The sequence below is a fragment of the Amblyomma americanum genome, chromosome 1, assembly GCF_052857255.1.
Source record: "Amblyomma americanum isolate KBUSLIRL-KWMA chromosome 1, ASM5285725v1, whole genome shotgun sequence".
Taxonomy (NCBI): Eukaryota; Metazoa; Arthropoda; class Arachnida; order Ixodida; family Ixodidae; genus Amblyomma; species Amblyomma americanum.
Genome location: NC_135497.1, coordinates 147,083,340 through 147,106,903, shown reverse-complemented (window position 1 = coordinate 147,106,903; position 23,564 = coordinate 147,083,340). Strand labels below are relative to the sequence as shown.

At 48.9% G+C, this 23,564-nt stretch overlaps 1 protein-coding gene across 1 annotated transcript in view; it reads left to right on the top strand.

Annotated features, from left to right (window-relative positions):
- Positions 1-19,838, top strand: part of Msr-110 (DUF3736 domain-containing protein Msr-110) — a 46,858-nt gene extending 27,020 nt beyond the window's left edge. The window contains exons 5-6 of the mRNA XM_077647222.1: positions 17,275-17,431; positions 19,567-19,838. Of these exons, the coding sequence (XP_077503348.1) occupies positions 17,275-17,431; positions 19,567-19,637 (228 nt within the window). The 3' untranslated portion in view covers positions 19,638-19,838. The remainder of the gene's footprint in view (positions 1-17,274; positions 17,432-19,566) is intronic.
- The last annotated feature ends 3,726 nt before the right edge of the window (positions 19,839-23,564 follow it).

The window sequence follows — 23,564 nt, the reverse complement described above, 5'->3', positions numbered from 1 at the left end:
AGACGTTCCGCGCAGGAACGAACAGATCATTTAGCCCGGCGTGTTGTTGCTCAAAAGGCGACAAGGCGGCGAGGCGGCAGCTGGCTGTGCGATTTACGCCAGCGGTATGCTTCCCTCGCGGCGGTTCGTTGGTGACAGCGATAAGCAGACGCACCCCTTATCGCTTCCGCTCGCGTAAATCGCACAGCCTGCGTCACAGCCCTGTCACATTCTAAGCGGCAGCACACCGGGCTGAATGATGTGTTTGTTCCTACACGGAACGTTTGAAAGCACTGCAATCGCGGCGCGCATGCCACGTGGTATTTTTTTTTTTGTATTTCGCGGGCATCTCCAGTGAGCGGAAAAAAAATAGTAGGTAGTTGATGGAAAGCTAGAAACTGTTTAGTCGGACGTTTTGCGGACCTTTCTACAACTTCATCATTGAGATTTTTCGCCTATCTTCGTTGCTTGCGAACTTGGTTAGTTAATCTCGACTAATCATGCAATTAAGCCCAATACAAAAAAAAAAAACAGTAAGTTTCTGTATACAATAGCCAGCAACATGCATTTGGCCGCGTCGCCTTAGGTGCCGCGGCATATTTTTAAATCCTGGCTAAAGTTAGCTGGGACACACTGTGTAGCCTCGACAATATACATGGAGTTTTTATGAGAGCTGCCGTTGTCCATGCGTTCTTGCATAATGCTCAGAATACTCATCTTGCGTACAGTGCCTATCCTACAGTTTCCTGTATAACTCCAAGGAACCCTGAGAATGCTGAGCGCTTAGGATACCTTCAAGACGTGCCAAAAAGACAGCCAGCTTTTTCTTTGTGATTAGACCGGTAACAAAAACGTGCATTTTACTAATTCTTTCAGCGTACTAGAGTGAGTCGTTAGCCAATCATTTCCTCTAGCATCAAAAGTTCTAAAACCTATGTTGTTGTTGACCTCACACAATGGACGTAGCTAGGAGCTTTCTTCTTCTTCTGTCAATTAATTGCTCACCAGTTATTTTCTTTTCATTGCGAGACCGCGCAATCGGTGTCGGAAGAGTCTATTTTATCAAATGAAAAGTATTTTGTTTTTTATTCAAGACTGAGACATCTATGTAGGTATTTTTTTTTAGTGCTTGTTACGAATGCATGTGGTGCGACAGTGGCACCAAGTGGACGGTGCAAGCCGAACAGCAAGTGTTACTAAGCAGTGCAGTGTAAATACGACACAGGACACGTCAATGTTCCACTTTCAGGTGCGCCCGATCACGAACGAAAGGCTGGAGATACCTGTCTCATTAGGTCTTTTTCCTTCGAGTGTTTGAACAAGACCGGTGCCGTGAGTAAAGCGCTAATGGTACCAAGGTCCTACAGGCACACAACAATTTCTATTCTTCTCTGCGAGACGTCTCCGCGGAAGGACCGATCATCCCAAGCGGCGCATCCTGCTCAGCATGCCACGTCTTGGGGGCTAGGGTGATAGCGTATACTAGTCTAGGCTTGTCACGACCAACTTAAGTAAGGTCGCGAGCGGTAATGGTTAATCGAAAATCGCCGCCGCCTTCACGTGCACGGACTTCTCCAGAGAAATTCTTGGCGTACGCTCGTCGCCTGTTCGCGAGCAGCCGACGAGATCGGAGAACTCAGCGCACGGATTTTCATTTTATTTTTTTATCTGCCGACGCACCTTGGCAGAGCTCAGCGTTTGTTCCATTTCCAGCTGTCTTCATCCTCGACTATACTTGGTATTCATCATTCTGCGTGTACCTGGGAGGAGCGGTGACGATGCGGCGCTAAAATTGTGCAGCCGTTTCATATCCTCACTGCGTAAAGTGGGTGGAGTATACGTGCACGTGTCCTCATACTTGCGGGCGATTGGCGTCCGTGACTGCGCCGAAATAATTATTTTCCCGCCCACCCGTATCCCGTGAACCGCACATAAACGAAAATGGTTTTCTGCAAAAAAATATTGTTGGCGTCACGATTCTTTTTTCGTATTGGTTTTTTGTGGAAAGGAAATGGCGCAGTATCTGTCTCATATATCGTTGGACACCTGAACCGCGCCGTAAGGGAAGGCATAAAGGAGGGAGTGAACGAAGAAAGAAAGAAGAGGTGCCGTAGTGGAGAGGGCTCCGGAATAATTTCGACCAGCTGGGGTTCTTTAATGTGCACTGACATCGCACAGCACACGGGCGCCTTAGCGTTTTGCCTCCATAAAAACGCAGCCGCCGCGGTCGGGTTCGAACCCGGGAACTCCGGATCAGTAGTCGAGCGCCCTCACCACTGAGCCACCGCGGCGGGGTTGAACCGCACATAAACGAAAATGGTTTTCTGCAAAAAGAAAATATTGTTGGCGTCACGATTCTTGCTTTTTTTTTAATTGTTTTTTTGGGGAAAGGAAATGGCGCAGTATCTTGGACACCTGAACCGCGCCGTAAGGGAAGGGATAAAGGAGGGAGTGAAAAAGAAAGGAAGAGAGAGGTGCCGTAGTGGAGGGCTCCGGAATAATTTCGACCACCTGGGGATCCTTAACGTGCACTGACATCGCACAGCACTCGGGCGCCTTAGCGTTTTGCCTCCATAAAAACGCAGCCGCCGCGGTCGGGTTCGAACCCGAGAACTCCGGATCAGTAGCCGAGCGCCCTAACCACTGACACCTTCATTAACACAAGTGATTGCTGTTTGTTCTGATGCGAACCCAGTATGCGTTTGTGAGCCATTAAAATTATGACGCGATAGCGTTTATGGTTATTTGCTACTCTATTTCTTAATTAGTACCTGTTTCTGATTGCACACACTCATTAGTATACATGCCGCCGCGGTGGCTCAGTGGTTATGGTGCTCGGCTGCTGACCCGAAAGACGCGCCGGGTTCGATCCCGGCCGCGGCGGTTGAATTTCGATGGAGGCGAAATTATAGAGGCCCGTGTACTGTGCCATGTCAGTGCACGTGCCCAGGTGGCCGAAATTTCGGGAGCCCTTCACTACGGCGTCTCTCATAGCCTGAGTCGCTTTGGGACGTTAAACCCCCATAAACCATAAGCCATCATTAGCATACATCAGGAGGCATGCTAGACCGCGTGATGGGCCCAAGACACTCAACACCAAGTCGAACTAACGTGCTTCAGTGACCTATGCAGGCCAGGAAGGAAGCTGTGTGGTGACGAATTGATCTGTTCGATGGAGCCGCTGTGTTTCTTGAAACCGTGTTCTGAGTTTCTGCTGTGAGCGAAACGCATGTCCGCTCCTGATTTTGAAAATCGAGTGCCGAACTTAATTTGCTTGTGACCTGTTGTTGTAAACTGTAGAAACAGGTAATAAAGAAAAAAAAAGTGCCTCAATGACCTAGGGTTAGCATATGTCTGTCTCACAACCCATGCATGCGTCATGGGTTCGATTCCCAGCTGATCAGCCCAATTTTCTTTCCAGCGTAATTCATTCACTTTGCATCCTTATATGTCATAATGGCATTTCAGTCATTATATAACCCCCTGATCACGGTTTAACTGGAGTTGTACTAATTTTTCATTCCACAGCTCAACCTGTGACGTCACAACCCGCTGGACCAATCCTGAATTAGGGTGACAACGCCGCACAGCTTTTCCTCCTAACGTCCGCCCTAACGCTGTCGCGTTTATAAGTTTACTTGCTAGCAGCGCTGTGACGAACCGGTTTCATAAACCGGTCCTCTGCCCACAGTGGGCATAAGCAACACCCTCTAAATACTTTCTTCAGGCCTCTCCAGGCCCTCCTTTCCACACGCGCTACGTCACGCCAAGTGTCCGGTCAGGCTGCTCACCAAGCGCGGCTCCGCTCCGCTCGGTTGTCTCCCTCGATGTGCTCGCGCTTGCCCGGGCAAGCACAGACACGAACGCAGTCTTGCAGTGAGCGTCTAGCTGCTGCTTGAGTCTTTCAGCCTGGCGTTGGGTGCATTTCCGTTCGCTCCTCGCACGGCTGTGTCTGTTTCGTGTGGCCGTTTCTTGTGTGGCGTGCGTACCTGTGCTAGCGCACGAATGGGAAACTGATTGCCTGCCGTGTAGCGAGTGCAACTTCGTGAAACATGGGCCGGTGCTGTGTTCCCGGGTGCCGCGGGAACTACCAGAATGGTCCCAAAGTACGTGTTTATTGCTTCCCAAGAGACGAAGTACGAAGAAAAGCCTGGTTGCGAGCCATTCCACGGAAGGATTTCACACCTACAGAGCATTCGAGGGTAAGACTCTGAAATATTGCTTAATAGGCGCTGGTAATTATCTTAGTTGTGAGCTGTCGCTCCCGGAAAGGCATGCTGTCTTTGTAGGCAATGATATCACTTCTTACACTTATGTATGAATTGTCCAGGAAGCATTTAGTTCTGTGGATGTGCATAAGGCTTGTGTAAAAGCTGTGTAAATATGTAAAAGCTGTTCACTATTCAGACTCTTTTTACTTAGTGTTTTAGGCAATGGAGAGTCATGGCGAATGGCCTTGCTTCATTTTCTCGTGCAGGTGTGTGAACTGCACTTCCACGCAGGCGACTTCATTACGACGTTGTCACACCAAGATGAACTGACAGGGAAAATAATAGAGGTGAAGCGTGACAGGCTACAGTTGAAGATTGATGCTGCGCCTTCTGTTTTTCCAAACTGCCCAAAATACTTGTCCTCAACGCCTGGACGGAGTGAATCGCCAGAGACGAAAAAAGCAAGAAGGGAAAACGCTGCTTTGCAGGAGGCTATGAGGAAGTCACTTCAGTCTAATGAGCTTGAACAGAAAAGAAACAAAGTTTCATCTTACGAGGAGTTCAAATCTAAGTTGCCTGGAATCTGCAACACGAAATTCTGGACCGTTTCTGTCGATGAGCAGTGCGTTAGGTTCCTTCTCATCGAGAATGATCCTTCACCTAATGTGAAATGCGCCTTGGTAGTTCTCCCTGATCTGTCACTTTCTGTTTTCTTGAATGGAGTGAAGCTTCTGTCGCTTCCTTCAGGCAGGATTCTGCCAGCTCAAGTATGCGACACCTCCAGCCTGTCCTTGCTGCTAGAAGAACTCGAGATAGGCTTGCATAATATACCTGAGGTGACGAAAGAGTCGAAACATACTAAAGTATTGCAGTTTGTCGGTTCACTGCTTGCAGACCTCATTGAGGACAGTGATACGACGAAAGAACAGTCTTCTTTGCTGAAATTTCTGGTTGAGCAGATAGAGCTTCTCCTCGCGAAACAGCATGTGTATAGCGCAGAGCTGCTGGTATTCGCCAGTATTTTGAATTCAATTTCTCCTCACGCATATCACTTCACAAGAGCTGCATCAAGAATCATTCTGCCCCATCCTTCCACACTGCGCCGTGTTTGCTCAAATTACAAAGCTGACCCTCTTGTGGAGCAAAATCAACCGCACTGTCTCTCCTACATCCGAGAACGAGTCAAATCAATGAAAGACCACGAGAAGACAGTGACCCTGATGATCGATGAGATCCACATAAAACCATACTTCGACTACAAAGGGGGCACAATAGTAGGATCGTCGGTTCATTCAACGGAACCAGCAACAACAGCCCATGTGTTCATGGTACAATCACTCCTTTCTGCAAACAAGGACGTCATTCACATATTACCTGTGAGCAAACTGAGCGCAGAAATTTTGCACGAGCATGCTAAGAACATAATCATTAATGTTGAGAAAATGGGGCTCAAAATTATCGCTGTGATAACGGACAACAATGCTCTGAACCGCAAGATGATGTCGTTATTTGCTACAAGTCCTCAGGTGAGCATTGTCTATCCCCATCCAGCCGATAACGCTCGCCCTCTTTTCTACGTGGTCGATCCTGTGCATCTCTTGAAGTGCATTAGGAACAATTGGATTAACCAGAAAAACCCTGGAACATGCCTCTATTTCCCTGAAATGGACTTGAGTGGAGCAATGCCCGAAGGGCCTCCTCGTATGAAAGCTGCTTCTTTCGCAGCTGTGCGGCAGCTTTATTCTTCAGAGAAGACGTCGCTTGTGAAGGCTGCTTACAGACTGAACGCAAAAGCCGTGAATCCAACCTCAATGGAGCGGCAAAATGTAAAGCTCGCTCTCGACGTCATTAATCAGTTTGTTTCAAATGCCCTCAGGACACATGGTTCCGCGTTCAAGATTCCTCAAGCTGAGTCGACTGCTCTTTTCATTGACGTTATCCTCACATGGTGGCAAATAGTCAATGTTAAGACCCCTTGCAAAGGCCAGAGGCTAAGGGACAGCATGCAAGACCCTGTAAGGTCTGTTGATGACACACAGTTAGCTTTCCTGAGCGGCGTTGTGGACTGGTTGGACGCTTGGGCAAGAATAAACATCACCAGTGGCTCGCTGACGAAAGAGACTCACAGTGCTTTGCGACTGACATGCTATTCTCTGGTAGAACTCTCGCGCTACTGCTTAGAAGAACTTCACTTCAAGTACGTACTGCTGGGCAAATTTCAGACGGATGCGCTAGAAGACCGGTTCGGCCGTTACCGCCAGCTGGCAGGATCACAGTACCACATTTCCGTGCGTCAGCTCTACGAATGTGAGAAGAAGCTTCGTCTTCAAAAACTTTTGACATTTCCACGCGAGGAAACAGAGTTTGAAGACGTAAGTGAGGATCTTGTCCCATGCAACTTTTCTGTGGCTGTCAGCGACGACGATATTACACACGCCCACTCTGACATGGATGCTATTGTCTACATTGCAGGATACGCTGCTCATGCTGCTTTAAAGAAGCTTTCATGTTCTGCTTGCTTCAGCACATTGGTGATTGAAAATCGAGAGATCGAAGCGGAAAATACTGCCATGATAGCTAACCTGTCGAGAGGAGGGCTGAAGTTTCCCCAGCCATGCACAGTTCACATGGTACTGATGACTAAACTAGTTGCAGAGAAGTTGTCTTTTGGAGCAACCGCGGAAGATTTTCTCTCCTGTAGAAATCAACGTGGTGTCGTGATTTCACAGACGATTTCCCTCCTGGACGAACACGACATTGAGACATGTGAAAATGGCCACACTGCACAAACTCTCCTGCGCTTGGTAGTACGCGTTGCAACCAACGTTGTTCTAAACAACTTTTGCAAACTAAGAAATGATGCCATACAAGACAATGCGCAGCAGAAGGCCGCAGCCCGGAAAGCAGCAACGCTTAAGAAGAAGTAAGTTTTATTCCCAAGCAATAAAAATGCTTTGCGCACACTTCATTGCTGGTGTCTCGTCGTTTTTTATTGCAAGGGTCAGATTAGCTGTACAAATACTCAACAGCGCAACATTATTGTGAGTGTCATTATTGCTGTGTGTGAAAGCTTTAAGCAAAACACAATACAGAATAAAACTAACACAATGCGCAGTAGACGGTGTTTTTTTTTTCAATGTTCACGAACTTCTACTTTAACAACTAGATATACGCATGTGCGGTCTGTGCGGATGGATTTTACCGCACGGCAGACATCATGTACGTGATAGAACCTAATAATTAGATGATTAATTGAAATTAACTAATCAATTTTTTATTATAATGACCAATAATGCGAAATTGGCGGCCGTATGCTAAATTGTTTATTATAAAAAACTGTATTAGCAGCTCGAACTTTCTTGACAATAAGGTGTTCTGCAATAAAAAAAATATATAAAGCAGATAAAATGATAGCCTAAGGCGCGCACAAACTAGCGAATTTCTTTTCTGCAGCAACGACAAAAATGAAAATGAAGGAATCACTTATAAGGCAGCTACGTACGGCAGTACCCGAATAGTGCAGACGGGCGCGGCGCGCTGAAATCGCGGAGCGCGGGGCCTGCACGGTCCCTTGGCGTGACGTCACGCGGCCGGTGGAGAGGCCTTAGCATTGAGAGGGTGTTGGCATAAGGAGGTGGAGGCACTGACTCGAGCACGAGCCGTCACAGTTCTTGTGTTCCCGTTGTCGCGCTACTTTTATCGCTCCTCCGTTGCTCCGAAAGGAGCAAAAAAAATAAAGGAAGAAGCAAGGCATAGCGCAAGGTGCTCCGCTTTGCGCGGAGAAATACTGTCGACGCTGAAATCGGCGCAGTCGCAGAGGATCGCACGCGACGCGGAAGAAACGCGTGGAAGAGTTTCGGCTGCGAGGAACCCGCTTGGCCGACGCGGAGCGAGGTCGGTTGCACGAGTTCGCAGACCGGTCGCGTCTCCCACCGCGAGGGCTTTGAATGAAACTATACATAGAGCACACACAGGCGCTCACTATCAGAGAATTGTCCGCGTACGCACCGTCGGCTTTATACTACGTGTAGCAGAATTATCGATAACCGAACCAGTGTCACGCTTTTTTTAGACCAGGAAAAGGAGCAAAGCATTTTGCTTCACCGTGTTGAGTCGCGCTTGTCGCGGAACTGTCGCGATACAAAGAAAAGCGAACAGCGCGGTCACGTATACGGGCTCCGCTGTTTGCATTTATTTTCTTCGCGCTTGTGCCTGGGTGCTAAGAAAAAGATTGAGTCGTCCATAATAGAATCATTGAAGACTGCAGCTCATTTTTCTTACCAGCAAGGTACATGCACGGAGGAAATGAATGCAAACAGCGGAGTCCGTATAGGCGCCGCGCTGGTGGCATTTCTTTGTATCGCGACAGTATACGTCTTTGTGTGCTGTCTCTCCTATTTTAGAGCGTGAAGCCATAGCACGCACAGCAACAGGAGGAATTCCGTACGGAGAAAAGTACTTATGCGACGAGCTCATTTTCTGCACCATTCAGCGAGTTCTTTTTGGCCATCAATTGGCGTCACTGGTGCACACGAGGTCGATAAGAGCTTGCGTACAGGTACGCGGCCTCTGCATCGGTGCTGCCGTACCCATTGTGCCACGAGCATTGGGTTTCGGAGGAGCCTCTTTAAAAGCGGCAGCTAATTGGTGATAAGGGGGCATTCACGAGAATCCGCCGTGTTATCGCCCCCCTCGTACTTCGGACCCATGCAGGGCGGCCGAGGCGCCTTTCGTGTGACGCAATCGCGCTCCACGGATGCCCGGAAAAAGCGCGCAGCAGGTGTTCAGTGCACGGGAGCGACAGTGCCTGAGGAAACAAATTATCGTGAGGCTTTGTAAAATAATAATAATAATAATAATAATAATAATAATAATAATAATAATAATAATAATAATAATAATAATAATAATAATAATAATAAATAAAGTGCCTCTGCCTGCGCCATTTGTGCCTGAGGAAACAGAGAGAGCCCAGGATTTTCCGGAGCAGGGAGTGACGGCGTCGGAAGTTTTACGAATTACCCGTTTTTACGCGGATGCACGCAAGTAGCACGATTGTGTTTCGTTGCGTCGTTTGCCTACCGCATGTGGCCCCTTTGTGCAGGCACAGCAGTGCACGTACGCATAATTCGAATGAGTGAGAACTGTGTTAAAACGCACACGGTAGACAGAAGGCAGGAAGATAGGAATGCTGACTACACAAATCAAAATCGTAATGGGTCGAGACAGAGACCCCCCTCCCTCGTTGATTGCGCACAGCACAGAGAAGGCACGATGCATGCCACACCCGTAGAATGACTTCTCACGCCGTCTAGGTTCCGTGCACTGCTGAGAACGCCGTGTCCTCGAGCGCTACTTTCAGCTGGTCGCGCACGGTAACGGAAAAAAAAAATGAGGGGGGGGGGGGGGGGGAACGAAATCGTAAAGCGTCGCGTATGTATGAACAGTTAAACTCAGTTTCGTATCAGCCACTTCGGCGATTGTGAAAGCCCGGCACGGGATATCAGAGGTGCTGGACATTCACGCACCGTTCCAACGAGCGAACAGCCTTGAGAATAGTAGTAGTAGTAGTAGTAGTAGTAGTAGTAGTAGTAGTAGTAGTAGTAGTAGTAGTAGTGGTTTATTAAAAAATAATAAAGAGGAAGGAAAATATTTTTGCTAGCCCCGGGCATCTGCCATCGATGCCGAAGCACCTGAGTAGGGGCAGCGGAAATAAAGGATAGCAGGCGGAATGGAGAAATGAAAATCCAATCCTTGATTTCCGAACGTTGACTAACCTTCCTTTCAGCGGCAACAAATTCGGCGGTCGTAAGCGCACAGACAACGATGCTCGGCTGCAAGATACGGAGTGTTTCTAAATTTATTTTTTTTTTTCTGTAGTGAAACGGAAGGTTGAGCTAGTTGGTGCGTCTGATTCGTTGAAAAAACACGGACAAGCAAGTAGACGGGACGAGCACTGATGAAATCATACGGCACACCCTTCTGGCGGTACCAGTCGTCTACCGCCAAACTTGCTTGTCCGTGTCTTTCGCGTTGTTTTGTACTGATATTCCCATTTCAAATTACTGCTCTTAAGTAGCGAACAAACACGCCTCAAAATGAGGGAACTAAAACAATTAAGGCCGCGTTAGACGAGCTATACAATTCATATGTGGCACATCCACAGAGGTGCACTAAGCTGAGCAATGTGCGTAACGGAAAAGCAAATAAAAAAAAAGGAAAAATGCCGCTTCTCTGGACAAGTGGGGAGAAGAGAAGCATTGTCAACACTCTTTCGGTGTTTTGAAGTGTCAAAGTTCTATGCCTGCGCTTCACGGCTCATCATCCTGGCAGACTTCTGAAAAAAGTTGGTGCACAAGTGCACGTGCTTTTGACGAGGACAGCAGCCTCCTTTCTTCGCAGTACAAAAAAAAAATGTATGCAGCCTCTCGTCCGGACTTGTGAACATTTAGATCTGCACTGGAGCCGCATTAGGTGACTGCGTTGTTGCCGGAGCACAGGGCCAATCAATGCTCGTCGCAGAAACTGAGATGCAGGCCGAGTACCCTTGCTGCACCGACCAAAAGAGGAACGCACTCGGAGATTGTTGCGAAGTGATTCCAAGTTGCAGGGGCAGCCCATAACTGCGCTTTTCGCGCGCCCTCGAAAGCAGAGGCCTCTCGGGGCTTCCGCTCAGGCGCAAAGGGGTCTTATCTGGCGAGACGCTACAAAAGGCGATGGTCGCGCCTCTCCCTCGTTTGGTGCGCGGACCGCGTCGGCACTCGACAGCTGCCATTTCTCCAAGATAAGGCGTGCAGCTGGCGCCCTTTGTTCGGCAGCGAGCGCGGGTACGGTCTTTCCGCGCGCCGGCCGCGGAATGCCGCAACCGCTCGTCAGGCAGCGCATGACCCGAGGCCGGGCTCTTCGGCCGCCGCTCGCACGGGACGAGAAAAAGAGCTGACGGCACAGAGTCGATCCGCTCGCTGCAGCCGCAAGGCGCGTGCCGGTACGGCCCCAGTCACGGCTGGCGGCAGTCGTGCAGTCTGCTCTCACGTTGCGGTGTGGCGGTCAGAGAGGTGCCGAACGAGGGCGCCTGGCTGTTACTTTGGGAACGGTAACGCCGCACAGCAAACAAAAACGACTGAGGTTTAGAACAAGACCTCCCGGTCGCCGCGGTACCATCTGGCTATCGCGTTTGTAGCGACGTGTAGAATAGCCATTACAGCACCCTGGGCTCGCTGTGTGTGCTTCTCTTCTAGTGTAATAATAATAATAATAATTGTTTTGGGGGGAAAGGAAATGGCGCAGTATGTCTGTCTCACATATCGTTGGACACCTGAACCGCGCCGTAAGGGAAGGGATAAAGGAGGGAGTGAAAGAAAAAAGCAAGAGAGAGGTGCCGTAGTGGAGGGCTCCGGAATAATTTCGACCACCCGGGGATCTTTAACGTGCACTGACATCGCGCAGCACACGGGCGCCTTAGCGTTTTTCCTCCATAAAAACGCAGCCGTCGCGGTCGGATTCGAACCCGGGAGCTCCGGATCAGTAGCCGAGCGCCCTAACCACTGAGCCACCGCGGTGGGTCTCTTCTCGTGTCCCGTCTACGTTATGCGTTGTTAACATCAGCCTGTAGCATAGGGCGGGCCAGAATTTAGCGAGTGATTCGCGTGAACGATTGCATAGGTCCACAAAATCATGAGCAAGTAGCACTTTGGTTTGGGATAGTTCGTTCATAACTCAAATTGACTCTAAGGACGGCGCAAACGAGACAGGGACAAAGGAGGCGCATTACAGCAGCGGGACCGGTGCCGCTTACAGCTGAGGTTTATTCACCCAAACTCTCCCATTCTTCTGATAGAACCGAGCTGCATCACAGAGGTCATTCGCCAAAACTTAAAAACCACCAATCACAATACACATTCGTGGCGTCACTGCAAGACGGGTTAAAACAATTCCACGCATGAAAGCACATCACTAGAGACGAAAAAAAAATCAGATCAAAGGACTGAGTCCCAAGACTATCCAAGTGTACCAAAACAAAAATCAACAACACCAGGAACGCGAAGCCATGCACACACGCGTACTTGTCCAAAGCGAACAAGACGCTAAAAAATTCGAACACTATATACGTGAGATAAAATAGTATGACTTTTGTGCAAAGTAGCCTTGTGATGCCAGCTGCCCAAAGCTAGCGTCATTGCGAAGATATTCCGTTTGTATCCTGAAATGCAAGTGTTCGGGCGAATAAACCTCAGTATAGTAAGCGGCACCGGTCGCATTGCTCTCACCTGCCTTCTTTGCCCCAGTCTATTTCGCGCCGTCCTTCCAATCAGTTTCAGTCATGAACAAGCCTACACCACAGCTCAGTTGGTATACGTGCCATTCTGTGGCTGAGCACGAAATCCCGGCTTCGATTCCCGACAGCGGCCGCAACGTTTACATGCATAGCCGAAATGAAGAAGCGTTCGAGAACGGAGCCCTCCAATGAGACGTCCTTCGTAGTCTAGGTATAACTACGACGTGCGTCAAAATTCATTCATTTATTAGGCGTGCACGGCCCACTTCAGCGCACATATGTATATTGAGGCGGGCGCTTCATTACACTGACTCACAACTCGCATCCCGAAATTGTGAACATAACTGCACAGCTTGGTTTGGTTTGGTTTATGGGGGTTTAACGTCCCAAAGCGACTCAGGCTATGAGAGACGCCGTAGTGAAGGGCTCCGGGAATTTCGACCACCTGGGGTTCTTTAACGTGCACTGACCTCGCACAGTACACGCGGGCCTCTGGAATTTCGCCTCCATCGAAATTCGACCGCCGCGGCCGGGATCCAACCCGCGTCTTTCGGGCCAGCAGCCGAGAGCGCCATAACCGCTGAGCCACTGCGGCGGCTAACTGTACAGCTTCCGTGTCAAGTAGCCTTGTGCTGTCTCCTGTACGCGCAAGTGCAAGTGCTCTTGATGTGGACAAGCTACTTATGACGACGAGCCTTTGTGCCCGCGGTGACGATAAACGCTGCGCACGAGGCCGTTGAACGAAGCCGTGTAAGGAAAACCGGCGAATGCAAACACTTGACTACAATCGGAGCTTCCGGCTGCATCTCTCTTGCCGTTATTGCCGCTTGCAGGGAGAGTGAAAAAGCGCGACCACGGTCACCACCGGCTATTGAATTGCGTGTAATGTCCAACACCAACGATGGCCAGTCCCTTTCTTCTTTTCTGAGCGCGAGGCTCGTGTATACGCGAACCTATAGAGGCACGATTAAAACAGGCCACACTTTCCTTGGCCAAGTTGCGTGAAACGCTTCATTGAGGCCTTCATTGTATCTGTCACATCTTGCCGTTGCCGCACTGCCACATAGCACCCCAAAAACTGGGCCTGCGCTGGGATATCGGAGCTTCGTCTCTGTGACAGCACGTGAAACGTGGCCACTGCATGCACACGTGGCGCTATCGCGCTTGTTTACGCCTAAAATCGCTGTTGCAGAAAAAAAAGCATCTGTATGCGTTCTGGTTTTGAATACAGCAGCTATGCAAAAGCAGCCAAAGAGATCAATACCATAGTGCGCTGTGAGGTTTTTGGGTGTTCGCTATTTGAATAGGTGCAGCAGGCATCATTGATTCAAGCATCCGCCGTCACTGACATCGACAGGTTATTTCATTTCACAACAGTGAGTGTTAAGGTAGACCGTTCTTCACGATAATGATGTCGACTTAATTTTTTTATTTTGCATGTGCGTGTAAACTATTTTAGTTCGACCGACGGTTATTTTTATTTTTCAAATCGGTAAACGGCCTTTTCAAGATGGCACGGGCCAGCGCGCAGCCATAACGCGCGCACACCACACACACTTTAAGACTGACGAAATTCCCGCGGTGGGGTCTGTATGGATGAAATTGAATAGCCCACCGACTGTGTTGAGACTCTGACTACAAAGAAAAGGTTTTTTCTTTTATTCGTTTTCTTTCCTACAAACCAGTCGCTCATTGCCGTCCCGACTTCGCAGGAGGCGATATTTCACCGACCTGTTCTCTCCTAACATTATGCAAGATATGTTTGCTTGCATAACAGTAAATTATCTAGTTTAAGCAAAGAATAGACCGTTATAAAATAATGGAAGAGGGGGGCGCCACACATACCGGACTTTACGGTTAAATTTTAGACGAGTTAGTGTTCTTTGTTCCTTTTATTACTACGATAACCACGCACTAAAGCCAGAACCTAGGCCACACTGGGGAAGTAGAGAAGCCTTCGGGGCCGAGGCCGCGGTCTCGCACTTGGCAACAGAACAGAGCGGCATTGAACGGCGCTGCAGACGACGATCTCGATTGCAAAGAGGGCGTGCCATGCACACCCGTCCACGTGGTTTTTGGCATGGCGCAGCCAAAGCAGAGGCCGTTTTCACTAGGCAAATATCCACAGATAAAAACTGCGCCCCGAAGATAGTAAGGGACGCCACGTACGACTCCTGAAGTGCCGTACGCGAGACCTGCAAGGTATACCTAAAGCTGCTGCTGAGCGATATCCGGCACTGCGACAGTGTGTGGCAACGAATTATTCCGTGGAGGAAAGGGGAGGGAATCCCGGACTCCTGGCTTGTTGCCTGACCAACAAACACAATCCTCACTTCTTGTCTGAAGAATGATCGAGGCCAAGCCCGTCCCCTGAATTCTTCCTTCCGACCCAAATCCCCCCCACTCCCAACTCCCGCCGGAGTAAATTAAGTTCTCCATTGAGCGCTCGTGTTGACTGCTGTTCCCTCTCGTGTTATGTTTCTGCGCTAAATTCGCTTCAACGGAAAACCAACTAAGGCCAACTCCATGCGCTTACGAATTTCAGTTCTATATGGAGCACCGTGTCGCAGCGACCGCCGGCTTAGGGCCCAAGCGTCCTTTCTTATTCTCGGAATAAACTTTTATCCGCGATCATTTGCCTTTAGAGGATGGCCCCATGAGATGGATCGGATTGAGGCTCATCTTGTGACAACGCGCTTTCTCGTTGAACAAGTGAGTTATTAAATGCTCGCTTCTGGAACGGCGCCATCTCCAATAAGCGCTGTGCGCCAGCTGTCCACGGCCGCTGCAGAAGAGCATAGGAGGATGCGTTGTTCAGTAGTGCGAAAAAGAAAAAAATGAATGAACGAGCTGTAACTGCCGCGCTAGAGGAAATGACGCACGCAAGCTCCGGTTCCAAAAGAAAAAAGAAAACCAAGAATATGAGATGATAATGAGTAGTAACAGGAAGCGAGGAAAACAAGCCGAGAGGGACAGTGTTGTCACTGCGCAAAGGCGCCAAAAGGAACGTTCAAAGGGCTTTTTCAAGGTTTGTGCGGTGTTTGAAAAATACCTGAGAGATAAAGTATGCTCCGCTTTGGTGTGCCCACAGCGAAGAGCCGGCCTCCAAAGCGTTAATTGCGCATAATGTCACTCCTTTCTTGTAAATGTAGACGACGTCATTTTAACGCCCCCAACGGCTCTACGAAATTATCTCAGCGACACGTATACACCATGGGCCTACTAATGATTGAGTGATGGGATTCTGCCACCCCAAGTGGCTGTAAAGGATGAGACGGCAAAATCGTTCGCTCTAGAGCGAATCGCGCAACGCATGATCCACATCGAAGACTGCATCATATCCTTTGGCGTAAGTCGTGTGGATGGCATTCTGGGCGTCGGCACCCTCTAGCGTTGGTGCCGAATAGTGAGCCTGACTGACCCCACGGAGAAAAGCCCGCCCAGCACAGGCGCAGCCTTGTTGAAAAAGTTTCGGGCCCCAGAGGGGTTTGCTTTTCAGCAGCACCCGGCCCTACGAACGAAGCGTTCGGAAGGGCGGCGACGAGTGTTCCCCCTCCCGTCCGGTGATTTGTAACTTCTGGTGTGCCGTAACTATAGTTAAAACTCGATATAACGAAACCCGATTTTACGAAGTTCCCGATCTAACGAAGAAATTTTGATTCCCTAGGAATTGCCCTTACGGTTCAGTGTGCTCAGTAATCCGATATAACGAAACAAACGACCAGTAAACCTTATTTAACGAAGTTTTTCCGGGAATATATGAGCAAAAAAAAAAAAGGCGATTTCTCAGTTATTTTTCCCACGATGCCTCGCAGCTTGTTGGCAGCGTGCCAGCAGTAACATCTAGGCGCCCAAGTCAGGGCCCTGGTTTTGTTTTCGACGAGGCTGCAAGCCGAGCCGCTGCGCGGAACAAAGGACTCGGCAGTCGGCGGCGCTTGCCACCTTGACTTCGAATCCGTTTTACCATATGGCACTTTCACGCTCCAGTGATTCGGGCTGCTTTCATGGACTTTTCATACGCGCAGCTGCGGGTTGTCGGCAAATGCGATGCCGCGGTAGCTTTTTGGGTGCCGCCGTATTGATTTTAGATTTCGAAGGGCAAAAAATTCCTACCTCGATTTTACGAATTTCTCGATTTAACGAACTAATTCGTGGTTGCTCTTCACTTCGTTAAATCGAGTTTTAACTGTACATGGGCCAAACGGAATCTCTGTGGCCCGAAAACTTTTGATTGATTGATTGATTGATTGATTCAATTTTATTTCTCAACATTCATACAAGGCATGCTTGTGAAGACATCTAGATCCCTAGCTAAAAGCTAGTTGGGATCCATGAAATTCAGTTTCAAAGAAAATTGCAGGCATAACTAAAATTAATTACATACATATAAAAGCTCATGAAATTAGAAATACATAAATGGGTACATAGAGCAACAATATTCAGAGCACCAAGCCTCTTTTACATACGCATACAAACACAAAAATACATGAAAAGAAAAAACGCTGGCTTCACTCATTGTTTATAATATTTCTTCAATGACTCAGGAAGAGTTTTACTATGTTTGAGTTCACTTGGAAGCTTGTTCCACCAAGGCTATACACGCTTATTTGCATACCATTTTGTCGGTCACTGAAAAGCTGTAACACCCGCTTCTCCTGGCTTCGGCATCAGCAGAAGAGGGCGTTCAAGAAGGTGCCCGAAAGACCCAGCCGCCTGGATGCTTGCGGCGACTTCAACCGTGGCAGTGTGCCATTTGAGGCGCCAATGTTCCGTGCCGTTGCGTCCTCACAGACGCGTTTCTCCGCGCAGCTGATGACGCCGTTCGGCAACATGACCACCGAGCCGCGCATGGTGCACCTGACGGGCGAGCGGATGATCTTCTCCTGCCTGACCGGCACACGCGACGAGCCACGCGGGGGCAGCACCACGCCGCGTGCCCCGCTGGGCGCCACCGCTCCGGGGCAAGGTACGTGCAGGGGCTGCTGCCGGCCACACTCCGTCACTGCCCGGTGTGAATTGCGCATCTGTGCTTGCACTGCGAGGTAAACACAACATAAGCGCAATGCAGCGACACGCATTAATGAATGCGCTTGTGCGAAGCTGTGGTGGGTTGCAGCCCGACAGTCCGGCTCGTTCATGACGCGTACATCCACGCAAAAGATTGGCTTAAAAGCATTAATCCGAGCACATTTCTCAAGTTTGGGCGTTCCCAAGAATGTACCCCCCAAAAAATTTGCATGCGTAGGTCCAACAGTTCTTCCATTTGCGAGTTTCCCCCCGTGCTCTCTATTACGAGTCTCAGGGCCAACAGAAACACGCAAAAACGTCTTATGACGTATGTTTAGAGCTTTTAGTTTTCGGGTAAAATCCTGTTTCGCCCCCCCCCCCTTCTTGCGCACGCACGCACGCACGCACGCACGCACACACACACACACACACACACACACACACACACACACACACACACACACACACACACACACACACACACACACACACACACACACACACACACACACACACACACACACACACACACACACACACACACACACAAACGCGCGCGCGCGCGCACGTACGCACACACACTCCGTGGGGTATGACAATACAGTTTAGCTGATATATCTATCTATAGTGAACTACAATACAGTATTCTAGCTAGTCCACTATACTGATAGCAGAACATTTCTATGAGTTTCGAGACGACGCAGTTGTTGCTTTTGGGCAAGCCTTGTAACGGAGGTGGTTTCAGCCCGGTTGGTCGCCCCCTCCCTGTGCTCCTGGTCGAGATATAATAAGCTCCTCCGCTTTTATTGGTGCTACGGCATACTCTTAAGTGAACGCACGTCACAGGCGCGAAGCTTTAGCACGCGCTTGAGGAAGCACCCTGTCCAAAACGTAGCACACGACGTGCGCTGGCAGGGCTCTCAACGCCTAATCCGTTCGTGAGCCTTCGCTACCGAAGGCGGGCAGCTTTCGGCAGCAAGCGTTCGCAAAAGGCCGTTCTCCTCGCGCAAGCGGCCCTGTTCCGCCAGTGCAGCCACGTGCGCGCCGCTGGTCCAGCGCGCCTTCGTGGAAAACATCTGCTTCACCGCGCGACACACGGAAACAAACCCGCCGCCGTGCCTATTTGTCAACGCGACTAGCGAGCGTGTTGCTTCCTGAAACGACGGAGCCGCTTTGGTGATGTATGCGCCACTATCGCTTGCTTTTTTTTTTTTTGGTGAGGGCGGGGGGGGGGGGGGGGGGGTGCTTCAACGACGAGCCGCTGGCAACGGCTATGTGTGGCTGAGCGCAGCGAGAATTTCACTGTCGCTCGTTGATCTCAACTGCTGCGTATACTACTGAAGAAATAACGCAAAGTGTGCATTTATTTTTCAGTGTTCTACAGCCCTATACAGCAGGCTGTCGAAGGACAGGCTATCTCAGAGCAACCCCAATCAGCGTAACGTGCCGTAAAATCGACCTTTATGCTATTTGGGAACGCATGTAGCGCGACAGCTGATGGTCCCGTCCATCCGCCGTCTTTTGTCATCTCTGTCGCGCTACATGCATTTCCAAATAGCATACAATGAACGAACTCGCTCAGCAGAAAGTTTCACTGAATCAACCTTTCATACATCGCTGCCAACTGGCTGTTCGTCAGAATATAAGGCTCTCAGATAAGTTGCTGTTTCATTACGGTTTGCCAGAAATATATTCAGCGAACCGGGTTTGTTACTGGCCCATTCAGAGTGGCTTAGTTTGTGCCTCAGCGTTCCAGGCCTCTCGAAGGGGAGTGGAGCTCTTGTCCTCACTGCCACTAAGTTGAGTACTTCCAGGGCTTCCCCAAGAGCCCTCCTACACAACGCTTGTCATCCCCTGTCACGCTAACATTAGAGGGGATTAACCAGGACTAACCGCGACGTCATGAACATCGTTCGACGCCATTGACTGGTGGGCTTCCTTCGCGGGGCTTGTGTCCAACCGTAGCCAGATCAACTCAGTGTGTGTCCGTGAATACCGAGTTTCCTGTCTATAGCATGCTCGACTCGCAGTCAGCGCGACGAGAGCGAAAGGCGGCCCGAATGACGCTTGCCCACCCCGACGCCTTCTTCGCAGGAAACGGCCCCAGCCGCATGAAGCGGGGCATCGCCGAAGAGAAGGACTGCGCCTGCAACTGCTCCTGCTGATGAGCAGGCCTGACGCGCACCGCTGCGGAAGCTACCGGACCACGGCTTCCCGCGTGGCCAATATCCTATCGCAAAAAAAAAGGACAGACGAAGACATGGCCCAAAGAGACCCGAACAAATGAGAATATCAGCACTAGATCAGTGTGCACCATATACGACCAGATACGTACTCTTGGCAATAAAACAAAAGATCTGGCTAAATACTGCCCTTCGGAGGTGTACAAGTTATGCCTTTCTTTCTGATGTGCTCTTGCTTGACTAGCAAGAATTTTAGTGCCTATGTTCTTCCTGAAGAGGTGGACTCAATAACGCCCAGCACGAGTGCTCCACCAAGACGCCTCAGCGTCTTAATTGCAGGTTTCTAAACCAGCGGAAGTGACGCCATGAAAGGTATTGTAGGTTCGAAACACTGTTCTTTGAATATACAGGGCTTGATACAGGGTGTTTCACCCGAGACGTTGCACAATTTTTAAAAGTAGGATTTTTCAGTTAGAAGAGCGCTTTTTTCGGCATAGCGTTGCCAGCGGTGTAGCACACCAGAATACAGCTAAGACGTGCTAACTAGCACGCTGGTTAACTAATATTGAATAGTTAACTTTTTAACTGTTGCTGTTAGACTCCTTAATTACTCAGAGGCGTGTAGCCCACCGTAAGAAATATCCATATCAGCTTTTAGATTTTCGAAAACATGGTTAATCTCGGCGCTCTAATTCAAAAACCCTATTTTTAAAAATTGTGTCGTCTCAGGTGATACCGGTAATCGAGATCCCATGACCATTTTTTTGTTTTCAATTAAATTTTTATATGTGATGGGCAAATGTGTCAACACGAAGGAATGACATTTAGTTTAGCAAGAAAGGCTGTAGTTTCTGTGGGAAAAAAAAATCGTACATCGCAAGAGGTGCAAAACGCCGTTTTTGAGATTTCGCTAAATCGCTAGCTCGGACTCCAGCAGAAAGAAGGAAGATTTTGTGGAACCTAAATATTTTCCAGTAATTGCATGCAAACTTTTCTGTTGGCAGCAGTGCAAAAACAGCTCATTTAATCGTAAGAGGCTGGCCGGGACGAGCAACCTGGTTCGCAATCCAACCCAAGCACCACCGATGGCAGTGCCTGCCATAGAACAGCAGCGGCGCTTCTTATCTTGACCGCTGCGCCAGGAGTGGTAGGAATACAATCAGGGATCTACGAATGGAAAGAATGGCGAATTCCGCATATATGGACGTTAACCCATTATCGCTGTCCGAACAACTGCCATCTGTGAACACCGGAACCGAAGGGAAAACCTAACTGCTAGCGCACATAATTCGCATTTGGTTTAACTACGCAAATCGACCATCAGTTTTTTTTTTCTGGCATTAGCGAAACCTGGGGAGATTACGCAAAACAGAGGACTTATATTATAATGCTGAACGTAATTAAAACCGGGCTGACAAGCAGAACAATGCTGAAATGAAGTTCTAAGTCGAATTAGTGACCGTTACTCTTTTTAACGCGCAATATCCAGTAACGGTAATTGAACGAAATATGGTCTGCGTTAAACCTTTGAATTTAGAATTATAAACAATATAACGCAACAACTTTTCCTCGTTTTTTTTTTCTTGATCCAGAATGACCACGTACTAAATGTCTTTCAGGAAATTTTTTAAGGAAATCGGCTAGGTTGTTTGTTTAAAATCCTCGTCAAAGTTACCTTTTTTTTTCTCGAATTTTCCGAACTTCCAGATGATTTCAACGCCGCAATTAAACGTTACCTGAACGGTCGAGAGGTACAAATCTTGTTCGACGGTAGTAAAAGAAAAAAATTGTCTCAAGTTCTTATTCCTTGTCTCATTGCTGTCCTAGAACTGCCCTTATTGGACTGCATTACTTTTTTAACAATGTTCGCGCGATTTTTTTGTCGCGAAATCATACGAACCAAAAATCCTTTTGCACTGCTTCCAACAGAAAAGTTTGCATACAATCACTGAAAAAATATTCAGGTTGCACGTAATTTTATTTTTCTTCCTGCGAGGATCCGAACTAACGATTTTAATAATAATTAATAATTGGTTTTGGGGGAAAGGAAATGGCGCAGTATCTGTCTCATATATCGTTGGACACCTGAACCGCGCCGTAAGGGAAGGGATAAGGGAGGGAGTGAAAGAAGAAAGGAAGAAATAGGTGCCTTAGTGGAGGGCTCCGGAATAATTTCGACCACCTGGGGATCTTTAACGTGCACTGACATCGCACAGCACACGGGCGCCTTAGCGTTTTTCCTCCATAAAAACGCAGCCGCCGCGGTCGGGTTCGAACCCGGGAACTCCGGATCAGTAGCCGCGCGCCCTAACCACTGAGCCACCGCAGCGGGTCTATAAAGATATCGTTAAAATAAAAAAAAATGCTCATGGGACGTCGATTACCGTTGTATGTATACATGAAACGACACGACGCACAACTCGGAGACGTAGCACAGAACTGCTGCAGAAGAGTATAGCCTCTTCAAACGCGCTGTATGCATGAAACTGCAGCTTTCTCATCTTTTAAATAGCAACATTTTGCAACAATCCAACCCGCAGCGGCGGCTCAGTGGTTAGGGTGCTCGACTACTGATCCGGAGTTCCCGGGTTCGAACCCGACCGCGGCGGCTGCGTTTTTATGGAGGAAAAACGCTAAGGGGCCCTGTGCTGTGCGATGTCAGTGCACGTTAAAGAACCCCAGGTGGTCGAAATTATTCCGAAGCCCTCCACTACGGCACATCTTTATTCCTTTATTCTTTCACTCCCTCCTTTATCCCTTCCCTTACGGCGCGGTTCAGGTGTCCAACGATATATGAGACAGATACCGCGCCATTTCCTGTCCTCAAAAAAACAATTATTATTATTGTAACAATCCAGGGCGGCGTTTCTTGCTACGTACTTGCTTCGATGGACGCACTACTATTTTCTTTCCTTATTATTTCTGGATCATAGAACATGAATACATTGTTTCTGCCCCGCTTCACGCTGTGAAACCAGCTTGTTTGTTTTCCTTCTAACGACTAAGTCCCATGTGCGGACGTCATCTGAGGTTTGCGAGCATCAGCTGCACTCCGGCAACTGTCATTACACAGCGGAGATATGACGGCTAGATCCACACGACGTGGTACTTTCCAAACAGCGCCGTACAGTTGTATTCATTAGACTTTGCACACCAGACACTTTCACGCGCACTTTGTCGCCAGATTGACAGCTTGCATAATCAAAGCCCTATATCGTGCACGTTGCATCATCTTACAGATAATTATAGAACTCGCTATCTTCAGTAACCCCTGCCCTGCCATCAGCGAGCCGCATAAGCATTTTTCGCAACAAAGAAAAAAAAGTGCTGAATGCGGTAAGGTGATAGCGCACGGGAACGTTCGCACCGCGTTGCCCCCCATTGTGCAAGCTTCCTGCATGGTGACACGAGGAAGGTCGGGGAGCTGCAGGAACTCGAGGAGAGGATTCGTCGAACGCGCACTGCCTTCCACTGCCGCAGATTACCTTCGTGGGACGGAACACCGTATCTGCGGTCCTCGTGTGCACCTCAGGTTTCCGGGGGGCGTCGGCCGACGATAACAAGGGCGAAACTCCGTCCGGACCACCACCGGCTCTGCAAGGCCGGTCGCGTCACGAGGAAGATAAAATGGAGAAAATCAATCCAGCACTTATGAAGTAATCAGTTGAAATGCTCCGGTGAACCGACTGAATTAATGATAAAACGAAGAATGTGTGTACGGAGTATGCGACGACGGTAAGAGAGGAGAATTTGTCTCCACATCGATGCCCCTTCTAAGCATTTTCGCAGTATATTAAAAACGATGGTTCCACGCATCGACGAGTAAAACTCGCTACTCATGGCAAAAAAAAAAAAAAAAGCTTTCCTAGAATCGAGTCGGCTGTCTGTGCTCGGCCATGCTCACTACGT